The sequence below is a fragment of the Bidens hawaiensis genome, unplaced genomic scaffold (genome assembly GCF_021521415.1).
Source record: "Bidens hawaiensis isolate Kalapana, Puna unplaced genomic scaffold, B.hawaiensis_p1.1 tig00013805_1, whole genome shotgun sequence".
In the NCBI taxonomy this organism is placed as follows: Eukaryota; Viridiplantae; Streptophyta; class Magnoliopsida; order Asterales; family Asteraceae; genus Bidens; species Bidens hawaiensis.
In genome coordinates, this window is record NW_027492179.1 from 492222 (window position 1) to 512284 (window position 20063).

A 20063-nucleotide genomic window follows, 5' to 3' on the forward strand; every position below is an offset into this window, starting at 1 on the left:
CAATCATTTCTCAAATAATCATATATATGCATATCAAAATAAACATATATAAAACGCTTATAAAAATAACATGATTATGGTCCGTCTACTTACCTTTTGGTACTACTAACTCAAGTGTAGATAACTAATTAACTGTGGTCGTCGAAACCGTCTCCCGATTGTAATACGACGCTTATAGTTTCTTGCTCTATCTAATTATTTGACTTTAATGAAGTAACTATTGTTTGTTTTCCTTTCATTTCTCTATTGATTTTTTTGTGAAACTTCTACACTCAAAGCGCATATATATACACACTTCAAAAGTTTACTTTCTGGCTAAGATTCTTCATCAGGAAGATTCACTAAAAAGATAAATCGTTATATTTATCTTGAATGTGATCTGGCATTATCCATACTTCCTTGTTAAGTTTACTAGATTTCATATTATCTACTACTATCTTTTATTTCTTATTACTAAAATAATGTTAATACTAGGTTATTGACCCGTGGGCGCCACGGGTTGAAATAATTAAATCTTGTAACATAAAACGATAATTTTAAAGTCAAAAACAAAAATCATACATACATATTGCCACGATAATAGAATATACAATTGTTAATAACTTTCCAAGAAAAATAAAACAATCTTTACAATCACTCCATGGATAAAAAATAAAAACTTCATATATTATTAAACAGTTCCTTATAAACCACATTTGAAGTTTGATTTGTAACTTTACCCTCCTTGTCTAAAATAAGCATTTTAACTCCGGCTCTACTCTTCACTCTGGATAAAGCCACATATAACTGACCATGTGTAAACACCGGATGTCGAAGATATATTCCAACTCTTGCTAGGGATTGGCCTTGACTTTTGTTAATTGTCATTGCAAAACAAACCGCTATAGGAAACTGTCTTCTTTTCAACTTGATTGGCAATTTTTTATCTGTAGGAGTTAGTGTACTTCGAGTTAAGTAAGTGCGATGACCAATGTTTGTACCCGAAATGACCTTTACTTCGATAAAACGCCTACCGCATTGAATAATCTGTAATCTTGTTCCGTTGCATAAACCGTTTTTCTGATCAATATTTCTTAGCAACATTACTGGGACACCAACTTTTACAACCAATTTATGATTAGGCATACCAGAAAGCTTCAAACCATTTAGAAAATCCGGTGAGTGCAATGCTTGATCGAAACCAGGCCCGACAGTTTCAGAGTTGTCAATACTATCCGAACTTAGATATTCAACTTCTTCTCCCGGAAAGAAAGTTAAAAATCTGTCATTAATATCTTGGACAACCTCGTTTAAGGGTGCAAGTATGGCCCTTTCTTGGAAATAAGAAATATCATTAAAATTATCCAATAATGCAGGATAAACAAAATCAATAAGTTCTGAAAGTGGATCAGCAGAATCACCGATCAAAAGATCATTTGGTATTTCTATAACTGAATTACCATCATTGTCACCACCAAGTGTACCTTCACCAACTTCCAACAACCAATTTGCGAACTGGGAGGCCTCTTCAAAATCGGATGGGTTACACCCGACAGTTAACCTCATGTTTTTGGTTAACTTCAGAACTTTACAATTGGACCACAAATGGGACGAACAAAGTGACGCATTAACAATATCACTACGTGATCCATTTTGTATTACGGGTAGTATTTGACGAAAGTCACCCCCAAAAACAACAACTTTCCCCCCAAATGGCTTTCGATTACTATCACGGTTAACACCTTTTAAAACATCTTTGAGACTCCTATCCAAAGCTTCAATGCATGCTTATGTATCATAGGAGCCTCGTCCCAGATAATCAGATCAGTTTGCTTAATTAAGTTGCAAACATCTGGATTTTTTTGTTATTGAACAGGTAGAATCCTCAGTTAGATTTATAGGAATTAGAAATCTAGAGTGAGCGGTTCTACCTCCTTCAAGTAACAAAGATGCTATACCGCTTGAAGCCACACTTAAAACAATTTTTGATTTCGATCGTTTGGAAGCAGATAAAGTCTTCCATAAAAATGTTTTTCCCGTGCCTCCATATCCATAAACAAAGAAAACACCACCATTTTTTGCATCTACTGCTTCCATTATCTCGTTAAACACACTGCATTGCTCTTCTGTTAACGAACTATAAAGTCGTTCAAACTCACCCGTCATATGATGTGTATCGTACGCAAGTTCTTCGTTCATAAAACGATTTGTTGATGCGGAAATTGAATCATCATCAGGGAAAGGCATGGTGGGAAAACAACGCAAACTACAATTGTTTCGCAACAGGAAGTTTTGAATTTCAAGTAGAGCGAGGTTCTTTAGTTGGGCTTCTGAAAGTACCAAATCTGTAGGCAATAAAAAAATTGTTAAACAATTAGGTTTTTTATAAACATATTTGTGATAAATCTATAAAAAATAAAAGAAAAACATTTGATACCTTTATTTTTCTGCTCTATTTGTTGTTTATATAGAATGCCATCAATTAAAAACTTCCAACTCTTTTCCCAAACATCGTCCGGCCGAGATAAACTATATGTGATTAACATTGTTGCAAATAAACTGCGTAAGTAGTAACCACTTGCAGTATGACTTGCTTCTTCAATAGCTTCTATATACTCGTTGTCATCATCTAGAAGCCCTCTTTTATAACATGCATCTCTATACGTAGCACACACTTCACCATCAACCTTACGAATATCTTCAAAGCATTTAGGACCTTTAACCTTATTTAACAAAATTCTTAAAAAGTATGCTTCATTAAAGGCGGGTGGAACATGATGAATTCGACCGATGGAAAAACCACGTTTTCGAAGCTCCCAAACCCTTGCGTCTTGTTTCCAAACAAATTTTGTTGGAAACTCTGCGTAAGTTAGGGTTTGTGCAAGATCATATTTCTGGTTACACTCCATCCAACCAGTGAATCTTGACGAACCAACAGTGGGTTTGTTTAAAACGTCTTCAACATCATCATCATCTGCAAACACAACTGTCTGTTGACCGGGTAAATGAAACGGAAGTCGAGTAACTGAAGGAAATCTATAATGCACATCAAAAGCAAATATTCTCCATGCCGCCTCACATGCAGACAGAAATCTGCAATCATAAAATGCCTTAACTTCGTCTACATTTTCATCTTGATTAGCAGCATTGTTTTGTACAAGGGATATAGTTGCACGATCGGGACCTTTATTAATGTACTTAAATAAATACTTTATCGAACCCTCTTGATTACACCATTCAATGTTGATATGGGCTTGATATTTTTTTAACAGTTTCTTGTTATAAGGAACAACATGTCTGTTGTCTAAATTTACCCCAGACTTAAAAACAACATTACCCAAGTCTCTTCTTCGATAAACAGGAAAGCCATTAGAATCAATGGACGTTTCGTTTTGAAGTTTCTTTGGGAAATTTTTTGAGCATTCGTTATCCACCATGCAAGTGCATTGAGGGTGAGTAACACCACATGGACCATGCATCATGTGGTCGCTTACAAGCGAATACAACTCCGGATCTTCATTCTTATCTGGAATTTTTGCAGAGATAAAGTTGTCTATACATTCCGGATTATGAATTTTGTGCTCAGAATGCAAAAAAAGGCAAATGTGTGCATGGGGTAATCCATGTTTCTGAAATTCAATTGTGTACACACCTGCATGATATAAGTAGTTGTGAATTAGATAACTTATTTAAAAAAAAGATAACATATGTTAAAATTAATTGTTTTGATAGCTTAATTTTGATAATTATAATCAACAATATCTTAAAAAACCAATGTTATTATGAACTACAAAAATAAAACATACCAGCTTGAAGCTTCCCAAACAAAGCTTTATCCTTCAGATCTTTCATCAATGAATCAAGCTTCATTTTAAATACCCGACATAATATATCGGGCCTGTCTTCGGACTTTCAATTTTAATTTCGTAAAAATCGTTTGATTTCCGGCCAATTCGGGTTGCATGTTATGGTTATAAAGAAATCGGGATAACCAAACCATCTACATATAGTTTGCATCAAGGTAATTTTGCATCATATACCGAGCACCTCCGGTAAATGAAGAAGGTAAAATAATACGTTGGCCAGCAGAGGAAACGTCAGATGTTCCAGCCGAATGTAGATTTCTTAGGTTTTCATAAGTTTCAGACCTAAGATTTTTTTGTTGTGTGCGTACATAATGCAACCTTTGAGTCTCTATCATCGTGTACGAATCTACAAACAGCTGCTGAGTCAGTCTTCCGCCATTTAAAGTTAGCGGGTAGCTGTCTGGCCTATCTTGAAATCTGTACGCCCAAAATTCACGCATAGTGCACTTCTTGCGTTTGTTTTTTGTCGAACCTCGAACATCACGATGCAGTATGTCAATACTATAACCATCGTCACCATGTAGGAAAAAAATAGGATACTGAAGAGGAACATATGACGGATGCAATTCACTAATACGTTTCAAAGATCCACTTTGAGTTGTGACAATAATATCTCTTTTATCAACTGCATCACCAATATCACCAACGATCAATGCTGCAACTTCAGAAGTTGTTGGGAGGTTGTACGTCCTTGCGTCTCCTTTGCGTGTTCCAATTATTCTCAACTTTAAATCCAAATTTGGGTTTTGTTGAAAACAATCCCTTGCAATCCGATAACTTTTAACCAACGGATTATGAGAATCCAACATGTCCTTGAGGAAGTAAATAATTTGGTTGTCCAACAATTTATCAGTTGAATCTGTTTCCCTACATAAAAACATGGACAAGGCAAAAAATCAAATTACGTCTAATTAAAAAAATATCATTTTTATACAAATATGAATGTAATAATTAAAACAATTAAAAGAGTTAAGTGACGTATCGAAATATGTCTCGTCTATTTGATATTTCATTTTCAGTATCGTAAATGTATAGTTGAGAGAACCGTGGTTTGGCGTCAGGCATTGGAAGAAGACTTCCCAACGAATGATAATTCTCTCCACCAAGTCTAAAAGTATATGGAGCGTTTATGAAGAAACGTGGATCTACTCACTAGTAGCAGATCTACTTTCCTCGGGTGTGATTATACTATTTCACCGATGGTTCTTCTGGATCTGTGTTCTTCCACCTACAAAATGAACAGCGCCGTTACTTACCCCTCAGAAAGGGACAGAGGGGTCCTCTTTGGGGTAACCCTCCGGCGTGAGAATCAGTATATTGTGGAGAAGATGATAATGTGTGTAAGAGAATCTCTAGAGTATTGCTGAATAGCTGAATACCCTCTGATTGTGAGACTGTATGTTTGTATGTAACTGACTGTGAGTGAATATAATTCAATATGATTGAATGTGATATCACTGCTTGTAACTGTCAATGATTGAGTATGAATGTGTCATCAAAGTGGAGTTGATGCTGTATTTATAGTGCTAGGGTTTCCACTGATCGGGCTCAACCTCGTTGGCCTCCTCCAATCGCACTGCGCCACGTGTCCTCTGGGACACCTGGCGCTTTCTCGTTGGTTGTAATCACGTGGTAACACATGTGTCATGCTGAGTTGTCGACCTTTCATTTGGCAGCTGTCAACATCAGCATATTCTTTCTCCTTAAAAAGATGCCTTCTGGAAGGTTGTCTGATGTGCACAATCAAGGTTGCCCTAATCCTGATTTGGATAAGGACGAGGTTGATTATGTGCACGTATGATATGCGCCCACCCTGAGGATGCGCGAGGTCTTCTCTTTATTCTCACGCGCAGATATTTCATGCGCAGATGTGATATGCACGAGCATGTGATATGCGCCGCGCGCTGATGCGTTGCGCGTATATGTGATGCGCGAGCATATGTGTGCCTGGGCAGATGTGATATGCACGGGCATGTGATATGCGCCGCGCGCTGATGCGCCGCGCGCATATGCGATGCGCGAGCATATGTGTGCCTGGGCATATGATGCCTGAGCATGTTTTGTATGCGCCATGCGCATAGGTTTTGGCTTTGTGCCTTCATAATGTCTTTATCTTGTGGGTTGACCCGCCTTGCTCGGTGTTGAGGCGGGTACATACCTCTTCAAGCCCCCCCAGTCTAATGTGTGTCTTATCTCGCGCGTGCGCGGTAAGATAGATATTAGACTTGCTGATTTGGTCTTTTAAAGGGGTTTTGTCGTTTTATTGGTTGTTTCCATCGTTGCGCGAAGTTCTATCCATTTGGTTGAAAACGAAGGGTTGAAAACGAAGGGTCCAAACACGTGGTTAGTTGGTGGTGACGTGCGCCGTAAACGTGTCAGACGTTTCGTGTGCTCGAGGTGCTACAGTTGCCTTTCACGTCCCCTCACACAGCTGTCTTGAACACGTGTCGCGCTCGCATTGGTTAGCACCTGCGAGTGGGGGCGCGTCTCTGCTTCGTGTCAGGTCCGTTACGTTTTTATGTCCCCTCAACAGTGTTAGGGACACGTGCCGCGCCCTCGTTGGCTTACACCTGCGAGTGGGGGCGCGTGAAATCCCATCAGTTGCCACATTCTCTCTCCTGGGCCTATAAAAGCAGGCCCTTAGGAAATTTTTTATCTTCATCTTCATTGTTGCTAATTTTCGAGTTTCTGCCTTTCACATTCTGATTTGAGAGTTTTCATCTTTTCGATTTTTTGAATATCTGCTGCTGCAGTTGTATGTCTGATAGTTCAGACTCGTCTAGCCCCTCAATCACCTCTATTGCCTCTCGAAGACGCCGTGTGAAATCTGTGGTGATGTCGACACTGAAGCAAAAGGGGAAAGGAAAGAGGGTTGTTGAGACCACATCGGAGGAAGTAGGGAGGACCAAGGCCACCAAAAGGTGGAATGAAATCCCCTGCAAATTGAAGCAGGCCGATCTCGACAGCCTCATCGCCTCTCAGGGCTTTCTCCCCCTGTTTGGCTGCATGTTGCCTGGGGCCGGGCAAACGGCGGCTGACCCGCCTGCCGGCTATATATCCCTATATAGCCACTTTTTCACCCACTGCAACATTCGTCTCCCGATAACAAGGTTTGTGGGTGCACTGCTGAAGTTCTATGGGATTCATATATCCCAAGTCCATCCGTTTGGACTCGTGCGCATGACTCACTTTGAGTTCATGTGCAAATCCCAGCGCGAGGAGCCGACTCCTCGGCGCTTTCAGTATTTTTACAAGCCCAAGATCCAAGACAATTGGATCTCTTTTATTCCTCGCAGTCAGAAGGTGAAGTGCTCCACTGTTTCATTCAAGAGCCTTCATGACTGGTCTGAGAGGTTCTTTTACATAAGGGCTGGTGTGATCCCCATCCGCATGACCATGCGCTCTATCTCCTCTGCGCCTGCGGATGAGGGTGTCCTCAAGAACCCAACTGGCGCCTGGGTTAAGAAACTGACCGCCGAACCATCCCCCGCGAAGAAAATTCGCGAGGAGGCGCTGGTGGGGGTCGGCATGAGTAAGCTATGGGCCGACAGCGCGCTTGAGCCCGTTATCCAAGTCGACGGTTTGTGTAAGTTTATTTCATTGCTTTATTTCTTTTTCTGCGCGGACATAATTCTTTTGCTGATATCACTTGACTTGTTTTTGCGCAGTCACCAAGGATTATGTCCTTGCCGCTTATGATGAACAAGTGGAGGGTGGCTCCGTCGCGCTTGGCGCTGGGGAGGTTGGTTTCCCAGATCGCTTCGATGACATGTTCATCCCAGTGGATCTGGAATTTGACTTTGACAGTGACGCGCCTGGTAAGCCTTCGCTCTTATGCTCATTCCTTTTGAATACCCAAGTTTATTAACAGTTCTGTTGGTTGTTTTTGCAGATGCGCTTGAAAACTACGAGCTGGAGCTCGCGGAAGAGGAGGAGGAGGAAGAGGAGGCGCCCCTACTAAAGCGCAAAGCTAAGGGGAAATCTGGCGCAGGGGCCAGTAAGAAACAGAAGAAAAATGACACCCCTGTTGCTCATCCCCATGCTCAAACGAAGGGACCTAAGGAAACCCAGGTGTTTACCACCAAGGTTTCTTTAGCTTCCCTGCCTGTGAGAGTGGGCAGACCTCCTGTCCACTTGAGGTATGGTGGCGTCACCTCCTCCGTTCGCGCGGCTGAAGAGAGAAGCAGTGCCGCGCCTGCAACAGGTATACTTTGTTAGTCTTCATCTGGTTGAATTGTTATTAAACCTTTGCTCCTTTGAATGTTTGCAGGACCGGCGACGGTAGCAGATCAGCCGCAGGCGCCACAAGGTGCTGAGGCTGCGCCGGGGGCTGCTTCGGAGTCCCCTGTTCTACCCTCTGAAAAGGGTAGAATGAACTTTATGGCGATGTTCGCCGCGCGAACAGAATTGCGCCAAGGTATGTTTTGCACACTTGTCCTCTGAATTTTTCTTTTGGATTCAGTCATAAACCATTTTTCCTTGTTGATTTGTTCATAGGAGTTGTAGCTGGCGTACAAGTTGCCGGTGACACTCCTGGCACCGTTGGCGGCGCCGCTGGTTTTGGTCCTGCTCCTGCTAGTGCTGATTCTCCCCTTATTGGGGTTACAAAGGAGCAGGAAGCCGTATTGCGCGCCGAACTGGCGGCGTCGAGACCTCCCTCGCCTCCTCCTACGCGCAGCCCTCTCCGCGAGGCTGGTTTGGAGCCCCCCAGGTCGCAGGAGAAGAGGCCTATTCAAGAAGATGAGGAGGATGAGGGGGCTCAAGCTGAGGACTCCTTGGGAGACCGCGCCAGCCCTGCGATGCCACAAGTCTTCGCAGCGCATACTTCTGGTGGGGCTGGCGCTGACTTTTCTGCTTCATCCCCGCAGGTATGTTTTAATTTGTTGCTCCGCTGCGCGTACCTCCATATAAGTATGTTTATGACTTAGAACATTTCTTGTTTTTTGTAGGAAGGTGACCACGTTTATCGCCCGAGATGGAATATTAATGAAGACAGTTCCTTCCAATCCATGGGCGTATGCGAGGACTTCTGGGCTCATGCCGTGCCTCCTACTGAAAGGAGGTATCAGGAGGAGCGCACCCGCGCTGACTTGCTCAACGATCATATTTTCGCTGGGTCAGCTTTCTTTGCTACCTCCCAAGAGCTTCATCGCGATTATATTAAAGTACGCGATGCTCTTGTGGCAGCCCAGCAAGAGGCTAAGGTGGCTGCCTGGAACCTTTCTGATGCTCGCGCACGAGCTGAGAAACTCCAGGCGGAGCTCAGCGAAAATCGAGCAAGTGCCAACACCGCCTATATTAAGCGCGGGCATGAGCTCCAAGCTGCGCGGGAGAAGCAGCAGGTGGCGGAGGCCGAAGTTGCCAAGTACGCGCGTAGAGTGCGTGTCTTGGAACAGCAGGCTGAGGCGCGTGACCAAGCTATCGTCCAGAGTATCACTGAGAAATCATCACTGGAGAGCGAGGTTGCGCGCCTGAAGAGGGAGTTGGCGGCCGCGCAGGCCGATAGAGATAAGGCCTTGGCGACGGCAGCGTCCAGCCAGGAAGCACTTGGTGCTGCGCAGGCGGAGAAAGAAAAAATTTTGGCGGCAGCAGCGTCTGATAAGGAGGAGCTAAAAAAGACCAAGGAAACTGTTGAGTTATTAAACTCCCAGGTTCCTGCCCTCGAGACGTCTGTTGCTGGCCTCGCGCAGGATCGCCAATGGCTGGTGTCACAGGGCATGACTCGTTGCGCTTTGGCGATGAAATATTCCGCCGAGTTTCAGGCCCTTGTGATGGACTGCAATGCTGCCGCGCGCTTGGTGGGTCGCGCTGAAGGGTTTACGGATGGGTATGAATATGGCATGCTGAAGAAGAACCCATCCGAGTACCCTTACAAGAGCGACGCGGCCTGCGCGGACATGGCCGCGGTGGGGGAGAAGTACATGAATACTCCCATCCCCATCCTTATGCAGGTACCTTGACCTTAATGAGTTTTACTTGATTAATTTTCCAAGTGTTTTGTACTCAATACTTTTCTATTGATTTTGCAGATAGCTGCGCTTGCTGACCAGCCCGACCTCGGCGCGCTAAAGAAGTTGCTCGATGAATGCGAGAGGGCTGGTAGCGATGATGGTGGCGCGGGGGATGTTGCCCCTGCCAGCGGCTCTGGCGCTGCGAAAAAATCTGCTCCTGACACCGTCGTGATAGAAGACTCCAATGAGGAGGAAGAACTTGACTATGGTCAGTTCGGAGATGAGGAGCAGGCCGCGTCAGATGCTGCGGGAGATGATGAGGGTGATGAAGTGGCTGACGTCGACGTGGAGACTTGAGAAGCCCTTCACCAAATTTTATATATATATTTTTTTTTATACTTGTAATTTGTAACTCATCATACTTGTAAATTTCAATGCAATGGAATGAAACTTGTTTTCTCTTTTTCACATCTTGCGCATTTCCATTCATCTCTTCATGTTTGCTTGTATAGATATAAGATATGCTTGCACGTTAAAATAAGAATAAGGTTGTAAGGAAATTATTCGCTTAACCTCTGTTCTATTTTGTTTGTGGTTTCGCAGTATCTTGTTTATGCTGACATGCGCACTAACTTTTCACTATTCCTTTTTTGCGCGTCATTGTCGCGCGGTCTTTATATGGAAGTATGAGTTTTAGCCATTACATGTCAGCGTGTGTTACTCAGATATCCACTATGATTCCGCGCGCGACCTCGACCTGAGACCTTAACATGATATGGCATGTACTTTGCCTTAGTTGTGTTTAAGGATTTTTATGATCAGGCTGCGCGGGATGTAAGATGGATGTTTGTGAGTGTTTTGAGCTAAGGCTCTTTGTTTTGGGCTAAGGCCCTGACGTTTTAGAGTTAAGACTCATTAACGTGTTTGAGCTAAGGCTCGTAGGTTTGGGCTAAGGCCCTGACGTTTTAGAGTTAAGACTCGTTAACGCGTTTGAGCTAAGGCTCGCGCATGTATGTTTTACTTCGTTTTATTTTGTTTTGAAGTCAATATAGTGTTGTCATATTGCTCCAAATTAATAAAGGAAGTGTGAAACATGTATGCGAAGTTAATAGAACAAATATTGAAAGGTACCGCGAATCATCATTCATGATGGCTTAAAAGCCTTGATTACATATTTGAACTTTTACATGAAGCATTTTCTAAGCTGTGCCGCGTTCCACGCGCGCGGTATCTTTTTTCCATTCAAATCTTTTAAAGTGTACGCGCCTTTCCCCAAATCTTCTGAAATTTGATAAGGTCCCTCCCAATTGGGGGACATTTTTCCTGGGGGTATCGCGCGGCTAGCTTCATTGTTTCGAAGGACAAAATCATTTTTCTTGAAGTGGCATTCTTTAACGCGCTGATTATAATATTTTTCCAGCTTTTTCTTGTATTTGGCTTCATTAATGATAGCCGCTTCTCTGCGCCCTTCAAGCAAGTTGAGGTCCAATCTTCTTTCGCGCTCGTTATCAGTCTTGCTCATCATGAGTACCCTATGGGATGGGCATCCAATTTCTGCTGGGATCATAGCCTCTGTCCCATAGGTTAGGCTGAATGGAGATTCGCCATTGCTAGTTTTGCTTAATGTCCTGTGCGCCCACAGGACATTAGGTAACTCTTCGACCCAAGAATGGGATTCTCCCTCCAACCTTTTCTTCAGCCCATTTAACAAACTTTGATTCGCGCGCTCCACTTGGCCATTCCCCTGAGGGTGGTAGACCGAAGTGAAGATTTGGTTGATGTGCAATTCTTTGAGCCAGCTGGATATCTTCCTGTCAGTGAATTGTTTGCCATTGTCGCTCACAATTTCCATAGGAAGGCCAAAACGGCAAATGATGTGGCTCCAGATAAATTGCTTCATCGCCTCAGCTGTGATTTTTGCTAGTGGCTTGGCTTCAACCCATTTTGTGAAATAGTCTACTGCCACTACTAAAAATTTCACTCGCCCTTGCGCTTGCGGCAGGGGCCCCACAATATCAATGGCCCATTTGTGGAAAGGCCATGCGGAGGTCACTGGAATCAAGTTGTTCTTTGGCCGCATGGTGTTTGGCGCGTGGCTCTGACATGCCTTGCATTTTTGGATTTCTTTTAGCACATCCAAGTACATGCCTGGCCAATAGTAGCCTGCGCTCATTGCTTTGGCAACCACGATGCGCGGGCCAGCGTGTATTCCACAGATTCCTTCGTGAATCTCCCTAATCACATAGCTTGCGTCTTCAGCATCCAGGCATTTCATGAGCGGTCCAAGATAAGAGCGTCGATATAATGTACCCTCAAGTAGTTCATAGTTCTGCGCCTTGTGTCTTATCTTCCTCGCCTGCGCGCGATCGTCCGGTAACTTCCCCTCCTTCAGGAATTCCATTATTGGAGTTATCCAGGATGAAGGGGTTGTATGAATTACAAGGACCGATTGCGTTTGCACTGATGGGCTGCTAATTACTTCCACCCTGACATCTTTGCCAAAGTGATCAAAATTAGTTGACGCCATTTTACTCAACGCGTCAGCGGACTTGTTTTCGCTACGCGAGATGTGTATGATTCTGAAGAAGTCAAACTGCTCAACGAGCTTTTTTGCCTGCTCTAGATATAGAGGCATTGTGTTCTCCTTGGCGTCATATAGGCCGTTGACCTGAGCAGCTACCAAGTAAGAATCAACATGGGCCTCTAGCCTTTTAACTCCAAACTTGCGCGCAATGCGCAGACCAGCCAGCAGGGCTTCATACTCAGCCTCATTGTTGGTACTCTTGAAGTCCAATCTAATAGCATAAGTATATTCATGATTATCAGGGTCCACCAGTTTGAGGCCTGCGCCGGACCCTTCGCTGTTGGAGGCTCCATCAGTGAATAGCCTCCAAACATCTTCTTCATCATTTGCTCGCGGAGGGTCTACCTCGCGCTGAGCTTCTTCAATCTTTCCCTCTGGGATTTCCGTGATGAAATCCGCCAAAACTTGACCCTTTATTGCTGGACGGGGCTTATAAGTGATCGTGTGTTCACCTAATTCCAGCGCCCACTTTGTCAGCCTTCCGGATAGCGCAGGGCGTCGCAAGACTTGCTGGATGTTGTAACCAGTCAGAACTTCAATAGGATGACCATTGAAGTATCTATGGAGCTTGCGCGACGCGTGTGTTAGTGACAAAACTAACTTTTCCATGACGGAATAGCGCGTCTCAGGGTCTGTGAGCACCCGACTCACATAGTATATTGGCGTTTGGATCCCCTTGCGATCCACCAATAATACTGCGCCGATGGCGCGATCTCCAGCTGACAAGTACAATGTAAGGGTTTCGCCAGGAAGTGGAGCTGTGAGCGCGGGCAGCTTTATGAGACATTCTTTTATCTCAGTGAAAGCTTGCTCAGCCTCAGGCGTCCACTTGAATTGGCTCTTCTTCAAGCAGTTCCTCAAAGTGTTAACGAATGGAGTAGATTTGCTGGCGTGGTTCGCTAGGAACCTGTTGATTGACACCAGTCTACCATTCAGCTTCTGAACCTCTTTCATGGTGGATGGTGAAGGCATGTCGAGGATGGCTTCCACCTTTTCAGGGTTCACCTTGAAACCATCCTTAGTGACCATTACACCAAGAAATTTCCCCTCTTCCGCGCCAAAAGTACATTTGCTCGGGTTGAGCTTCATGTTAACTTCCGTTAGGCGCTGAAGAGTTTCCTCGATGTCTTTGAGCATTTGTCTCTCCTCCCTGCTCTTGATCACCAAATCATCAACGTAGACTTCTAGATTTCTTCCGATTTGTTCACTGAAAACCGAATCCATAAGTCTCTGATAGGTTGCGCCTGCATTCTTTAAACCAAAGGGCATTTTTGTGTAACAAAAAACACCCTTGTCGGTTCTGAAGGCAGTCTTGTCTTCGTCCTGTGGTGCCATTTGAATCTGGTGATAGCCTTTGTAGGCATCCAGGAAACATTTGAGCTTGAATGGCGCCACGGAGTCCACCTTTGCGTCGATGTTTGGGAGGGGGTAACAGTCTTTCGGACATGCTTTGTTGAGGTCCTTGAAGTCAATACACATCCTCCATGACCCGTTGCTTTTCTTTACCATCACAGGATTGGCTACCCACGTCTGGTATCGGATCGGGCGGATGATGTTTGCGAGCAACAGGTCCTCCACTTGCTCATTCATGGCCTTCGCCTTTTCATCCCCCATGATTCTCTTTTTCTGAGCAATTGGCTCCACCGACTTAAACGTGTTATGAGAATGTTGCGCCAAGTCTCGCGGGACCCCCGTCATATCGGAGTGTTGCCACGCGAAAACCGACGCGTATTTTATGAGCAACCTTTTCATTCTCAATCTCGTTTCGTCTGAAATGGTAGCGCCAATTGTGACCGTTTGCTCTGGGAATTTTGGGTTTAAAATCCACTTCTCTGGCGCATTGTCCGCCATTGGAAGTTTCATTATCCCTTCCCGCGGCGTGCTTGTCACTGCGCACAAATGATCGCGGTAAACAAATGTTACACCTGTTGGTGTAGGGAACCCCAATGCGCCGTGCGCTGGCGACGGTACAGCATTAAATTGGGCAATCGTTCCCCTACCCAGGATCATATTGTGGCATGACGTGGTGGGCAAGACCAAGAAGTTAACAACTTCTGCTCGCTTATGCTCATCATCCCCCATAGTTAGTTCAAACTGAATCTGGCCTAGGGGATGGATGATTTCATTTGAAACACCACAGATTGGTGCGTTCACAATTTCGAGCCGCGCTTGGTCTGCCGGGTCTAACTTTCTGAAACATTGCTCATACATAATGTCAGATTCGCTTCCAGTGTCCACCAGGACTTTTGACACTTCGTAATGAGCAATGTGTGTGGTGATGACGAGAGGACTGCTTATTGAAGGGCCTCCCCTGATTCTTGGGAAGATGACTTGCTGCTCGCGCCAATCCCCGTGGATTTGCGCGCTTCTCTTTTTTGACGTCTGCCCTTGTCGTCCCTCCTCAGCCACACAGATTCTTTTGTATTTCTTGCTGGCAGAGGCTCCTTCCGGTTGCTCATCTTCTATTCTTTGGTTTTTCACCAAGTGAGCCAGCCTGCCTGACTTTACATCCTTCTCGATCGCATCCTTTAAATGATGGCATGCGTCGGTGTTGTGGCCCGGGGACCTGTGAAATTCACAATATTTGCCACTGTTTTGCGGTCCCTTATAGTGTAGTTGCTTGGGGGGCTTGAATTGGACATTCTCAGTACTTAACACCTGTGAAGGTGTTTTAGTGAGGGGTGTCCATATTCTTGGCAGAGGTCTGCTAGGATCTCTGCCGCCCTCCCTCTTGTCACCCTCCCCGCGATTACGAACTTCTTTTTGGGGCTGGGGTGAGCTTGGTTGCGCTTGTTTTTCCGCGGAAGAAAAACTTGTTGGCTGCAACCTGGACCATACAGAGTTCTGTTTGGCCCTCTTCTCTTTGCTGCGCGGTGATTCTGCCTGATGCGCTCTTTCTCTTGCCCTATCTTGGGCAATCTGTTTCTCATTTCTCGCGAAAACTCGCGATGCCTCCATTAACTTGGCCCACGTGGTGGGCATACCATCTTTGCTTACGAGAGCCCGGCGGAGTTGATCACTGCGCGCGCCTTGTATAAAGGCCACGCGCAGGAGCTGCTCAGTTATACCCCCGATTGCCAGGGATTCCTGATTGAAACGAGTGATGTAATCTTCAATCGTTTCATCATTCCTGCGTATGCAGTGCATGATGTCATCAGGATCGCGCGTGTGCCTGCGCTGCTGTACGAAGTGGGCTTGGAACTTTTCTAATAGTTCCTCGAACCCATCAATTTGCCCTGTCGGCAAGCTCTCGAACCATACCCGCGCTGCGCCCGTGAGGCAGCGAGCAAACATATGACACCATGTTGGCATCGTCCAGCTCTCTAGGTTTCCCGTGTTATAGAAACCTTGCAAAAAGTCATCTGGATCTGTTGTGCCATCATATTTGCCCAGACCACTTGGCATCTTGGTCTTGTGCTGGATAGGAGCCTGCGCGATGCGCGCAGTAAACTTCGAGTGTTTTACCAGGATGGCTGGTCTGTAGGGCGTGGTTACGTCCACTTGCCCTCTAACCGGTGGGCTGTACGGCATGTACAGATCCAGATCTGCTCTGGCTCCAGGCGCCATGTTCACAGGCGCGCGGAGCTGTGAGCCTCCTGCATGAGTATCCCGTGTCTTCCTCATGCTATGCACTTCTTCATCACTGAACTCAGTGTGTGCAGTGTGGACAGAATGTCCTTCTTCCGGCGCGCGCGGCCTTTTTGTAGTCTGCTTATCAAAAGCTTGCCTTTGTGTTTGGTCGGCTAGCTTCTTCTGCTTGACCATTTCATTGTACTTTTCCATCAGACGCCGCTGCTCGCTTATGAGCCATTCATTCGGATCATTTGTTTCTTCTTCTGGACCCATTGGTCCTTTCAGTTTCGCGCCGGCCATATTTTGTAACGTGAGATCGTCTGGAGGAGTTTCAGTCTGGCCGTGAGGGGTTGTGACGAAGGGACGATTGCTGGTGGTACGCGTAGAATCACGCGGAACCCTCAGAACCTGCTGTCCGTCGTTAACACCCTCACGTTCAATATCCTCCAGAGCTTGATCAACGTTACGAACGCCAGAAACCATGGTGATTGATTTTTTTTATAGATCTGATGAGATCTGATTGCCGTTTGTTGTAATAGCGGATGGCGCCAATGAAGAAACGTGGATCTACTCACTGGTAGCAGATCTACTTTCCTCGGGTGTGATTATACTATTTCACCGATGGTTCTTCTGGATCTGTGTTCTTCCACCTACAAAATGAACAGCGCCGTTACTTACCCCTCAGAAAGGGACAGAGGGGTCCTCTTTGGGGTAACCCTCCGGCGTGAGAATCAGTATATTGTGGAGAAGATGATAATGTGTTTAAGAGAATCTCTAGAGTATTGCTGAATAGCTGAATACCCTCTGATTGTGAGACTGTATGTTTGTATGTAACTGACTGTGAGTGAATATAATTCAATATGATTGAATGTGATATCACTGCTTGTAATTGTCAATGATTGAGTATGAATGTGTCATCAAAGTGGAGTTGATGCTGTATTTATAGTGCTAGGGTTTCCACTGATCGGGCTCAACCTCGTTGGCCTCCTCCAATCGCACTGCGCCACGTGTCCTCTGGGACACCTGGCGCTTTCTCGTTGGTTGTAATCACGTGGTAACACATGTGTCATGCTGAGTTGTCGACCTTTCATTTGGCAGCTGTCAACATCAGCATATTCTTTCTCCTTAAAAAGATGCCTTCTGGAAGGTTGTCTGATGTGCACAATCAAGGTTGCCCTAATCCTGATTTGGATAAGGACGAGGTTGATTATGTGCACGTATGATATGCGCCCACCCTGAGGATGCGCGAGGTCTTCTCTTTATTCTCACGCGCAGATATTTCATGCGCAGATGTGATATGCACGAGCATGTGATATGCGCCGCGCGCTGATGCGTTGCGCGCATATGTGATGCGCGAGCATATGTGTGCCTGGGCAGATGTGATATGCACGGGCATGTGATATGCGCCGCGCGCTGATGCGCCGCGCGCATATGCGATGCGCGAGCATATGTGTGCCTGGGCATATGATGCCTGAGCATGTTTTGTATGCGCCATGCGCATAGGTTTTGGCTTTGTGCCTTCATAATGTCTTTATCTTGTGGGTTGACCCGCCTTGCTCGGTGTTGAGGCGGGTACATACCTCTTCAGTTTCCTCGATTAATAGAATTATCAATCTTCCCACCAAGAGACGTAAAAGAAAACATAGAATTATATTGTCTAATGTTTTGAAGAAAATACTTGCTGGTACTATCATGACCAAGGAACAAATTCATATAACTCATTGGTGGAGGCTTGATGTCCGGAAGTTGCACATCACCGGTACTACAACAGAGTGAGTAACTTGTGACACCGTTGTTTGTTTTTCCTTTGTTGGTCTCTAAATCCCATAATAATGCTTTGCAATCTCCACACATGACATTTTGATCTCCATGATCTAAATAATCTGTTGAAAATAGAATATGACGTGAATAAAAAACAACTTTGATGAATTATATATATATATTAACTATGAATAACGTAGTTGGAGATATTTTGTTAGTTAAACCATCACTTATAAAAAAATACCTTCCTAAGAAATCAATAGTTACGCATACATGGTTGAAATTATTTAATATATAAATGAAAAAGTTAATAATGGCTGAAATTATTTATTAATAATGTATAAAAGTCTAAAGCAAAGTATATAAATTACATTAATAAAAAAATTATACAGTAACCAATAAACTATTCATATCATATGTTTTCTTTACTTCACATATGTATATATATTAATAGTTTACCAAAAAATTGAAAACGTTATTTTGATTGGTTCTTGTTAAATAACACTATGTCTTATTTAACATATGAATATATATATATATGAATAGTTTCCAAAAACATTAACTTTAAACAGTAGGGAATAACAGAATGAATCCAAAAAAGTACAACACGAATACATATAATTCAATGAAATATGATCTCCAGTTAAATTATAAATTCAATGAAATATGTTACAAAAGTTAAATTATAAATATAGTAGCTAACAAAACCAAATGTAATTGAATTCACGTACCTGAAGATATCGATTTGCAAGGATTGATAGACTCGTTTTCACCGTTAAGCGTATCAAATTGATCTAAGTTTGGCATGGGTATGGGATGATCAACATTAAAGCTTCTGCGAGACGCACGATGCGTTGATGAGGATTGACCAAACAACATTGTAGATGAGGAAGAACATCCAGGCCTTAATATATTAGATGAAGAAGTAAAATGGTGGTTGGTAATATTAGACAGTGGTGTCAAACGATAAGTAGATGTCACATTCACACCTAAAATATAAAATTGGTTGTTAATATACAAAGAAACTACAACATCATATATAAATATTTAAATTCATAAATAACATGTGTTAAAAAAACATAATTTGTACTTGGTTTACCTGGTGATAACAACTGTTGTTGCGGATTTGTAGTTTGAGGACTAATAATGTTGAGTCTTCGGTTTAAAAACAATCTCTGATTTATTTGGTTTTCCATTAAGCAATCTTTTAATGTGTTTGTTGGTGAAACTACATAATTATTAATAATTACAATGTCAGTTAATAAAAACAATAAAGAAAAAATTAATATAGATAAAAGAAATAACAAAAACATAATAATAAAAAAAATACATATTAACTAACCTATGGAAGTTTCACCGGTACCGTTAATTGATAATAAAGGACGTGATGTCTGATGTTGTTGGCCCATTGTTGAAGTACTGGAATTAGTTGATTGAATGATTGTATTCAGTCTACTACCACAATTAACTACAAATACAAGTAATCATCATGATCAATTTAATTTAGTGGTTTATAACAAAATTATTAGAAACCAAAGTTTACCGGTTGATGTGTTGTTTATATTGTTGTTTAATATTTTACTTCTCCTTCCGTCAAGAACCATCTTTCTATGTCTTCGCTTATCCTTAGCAATAGATTCTTTGGTATTCATCGTGACAACTATTATATTTTAAAATTAAAATTTGGTTAATTAAAAGCACGGATATAAGAAATATATGTAGTGAATACATATATTTTGAATATATCGAAAAAGAAAATAAAAGTAAATAATGTACCTGTGTTACTGGAGCTTGTGGAGATATAACCTTCGTTAGTTGTTGGAGGGTGATTTTCTTGTCCATTGTAGAATCGCGTAACATTAGATGATGTCAATGGATGAGACGCTAAATTGGTTTTGTCGTTAGAATAACATAATAAATAGAATATAATAAACCATAAGTACTAAGAAAGACAAATTAGTCTGTACACAAAAGTTTTGTTATATTTGCTAAATACGTTAAAGCTCGGTTAAGTAATACGCTATTGTAATTAGTTTTGATTTTCTTTGTAATTTATATAAAAAAACAAAATATTAAAAACACAAATGAATATTGATTCCTTTTTGATTTTTAAATTGTAGAACGTAAAAAATGATTTTGGAGATCTATATTAGTTTGACGTAAAGAAGGTATCAATTAATACTCCTGTGTTATGTAAAAAATGGCGGTAGATATATGTAAAAATATAATTTATATTTCGTTTTTATAATAAAAACATATATAAAATTGATCTTCAATAGGTAAAAATTAATAAAATCATTTTATTATATGTATCTTTTAAGTAAAATATGATACTTTAAATTAGTTTTA

At 42.9% G+C, this 20063-nt stretch overlaps 1 protein-coding gene across 1 annotated transcript; it reads right to left on the bottom strand.

The window, feature by feature from the left end:
* Positions 1-315: 315 nt before the first annotated feature.
* Positions 316-3849, bottom strand: LOC143544991 (uncharacterized). The gene is made up of 5 exons (XM_077036955.1): positions 3786-3849; positions 2417-3631; positions 1911-2324; positions 792-1754; positions 316-341 (listed from the first exon to the last, which is right to left on the bottom strand). The coding sequence occupies exons 1-5, from the start codon at positions 3847-3849 to the stop codon at positions 316-318; spliced, it is 2682 nt and encodes an 893-aa protein (XP_076893070.1).
* Between the last annotated feature and the right edge of the window lie 16214 nt (positions 3850-20063).

Excerpts from the sequence above, each read along its gene's own strand:
- LOC143544991 (XM_077036955.1), bottom strand. The coding sequence starts at position 3,849 with ATGAAGCTTGATTCATTGATGAAAGATCTGAAGGATAAAGCTTTGTTT. Across the intron at positions 3,632-3,785 it reads GTTTGGGAAGCTTCAAGCTG|GTGTGTACACAATTGAATTT; the intron begins GTATGTTTTATT and ends TATATCATGCAG. Across the intron at positions 1,755-1,910 it reads ATCTTTGTTACTTGAAGGAG|CTTTGGATAGGAGTCTCAAA; the intron begins GTAGAACCGCTC and ends CATGCATTGAAG.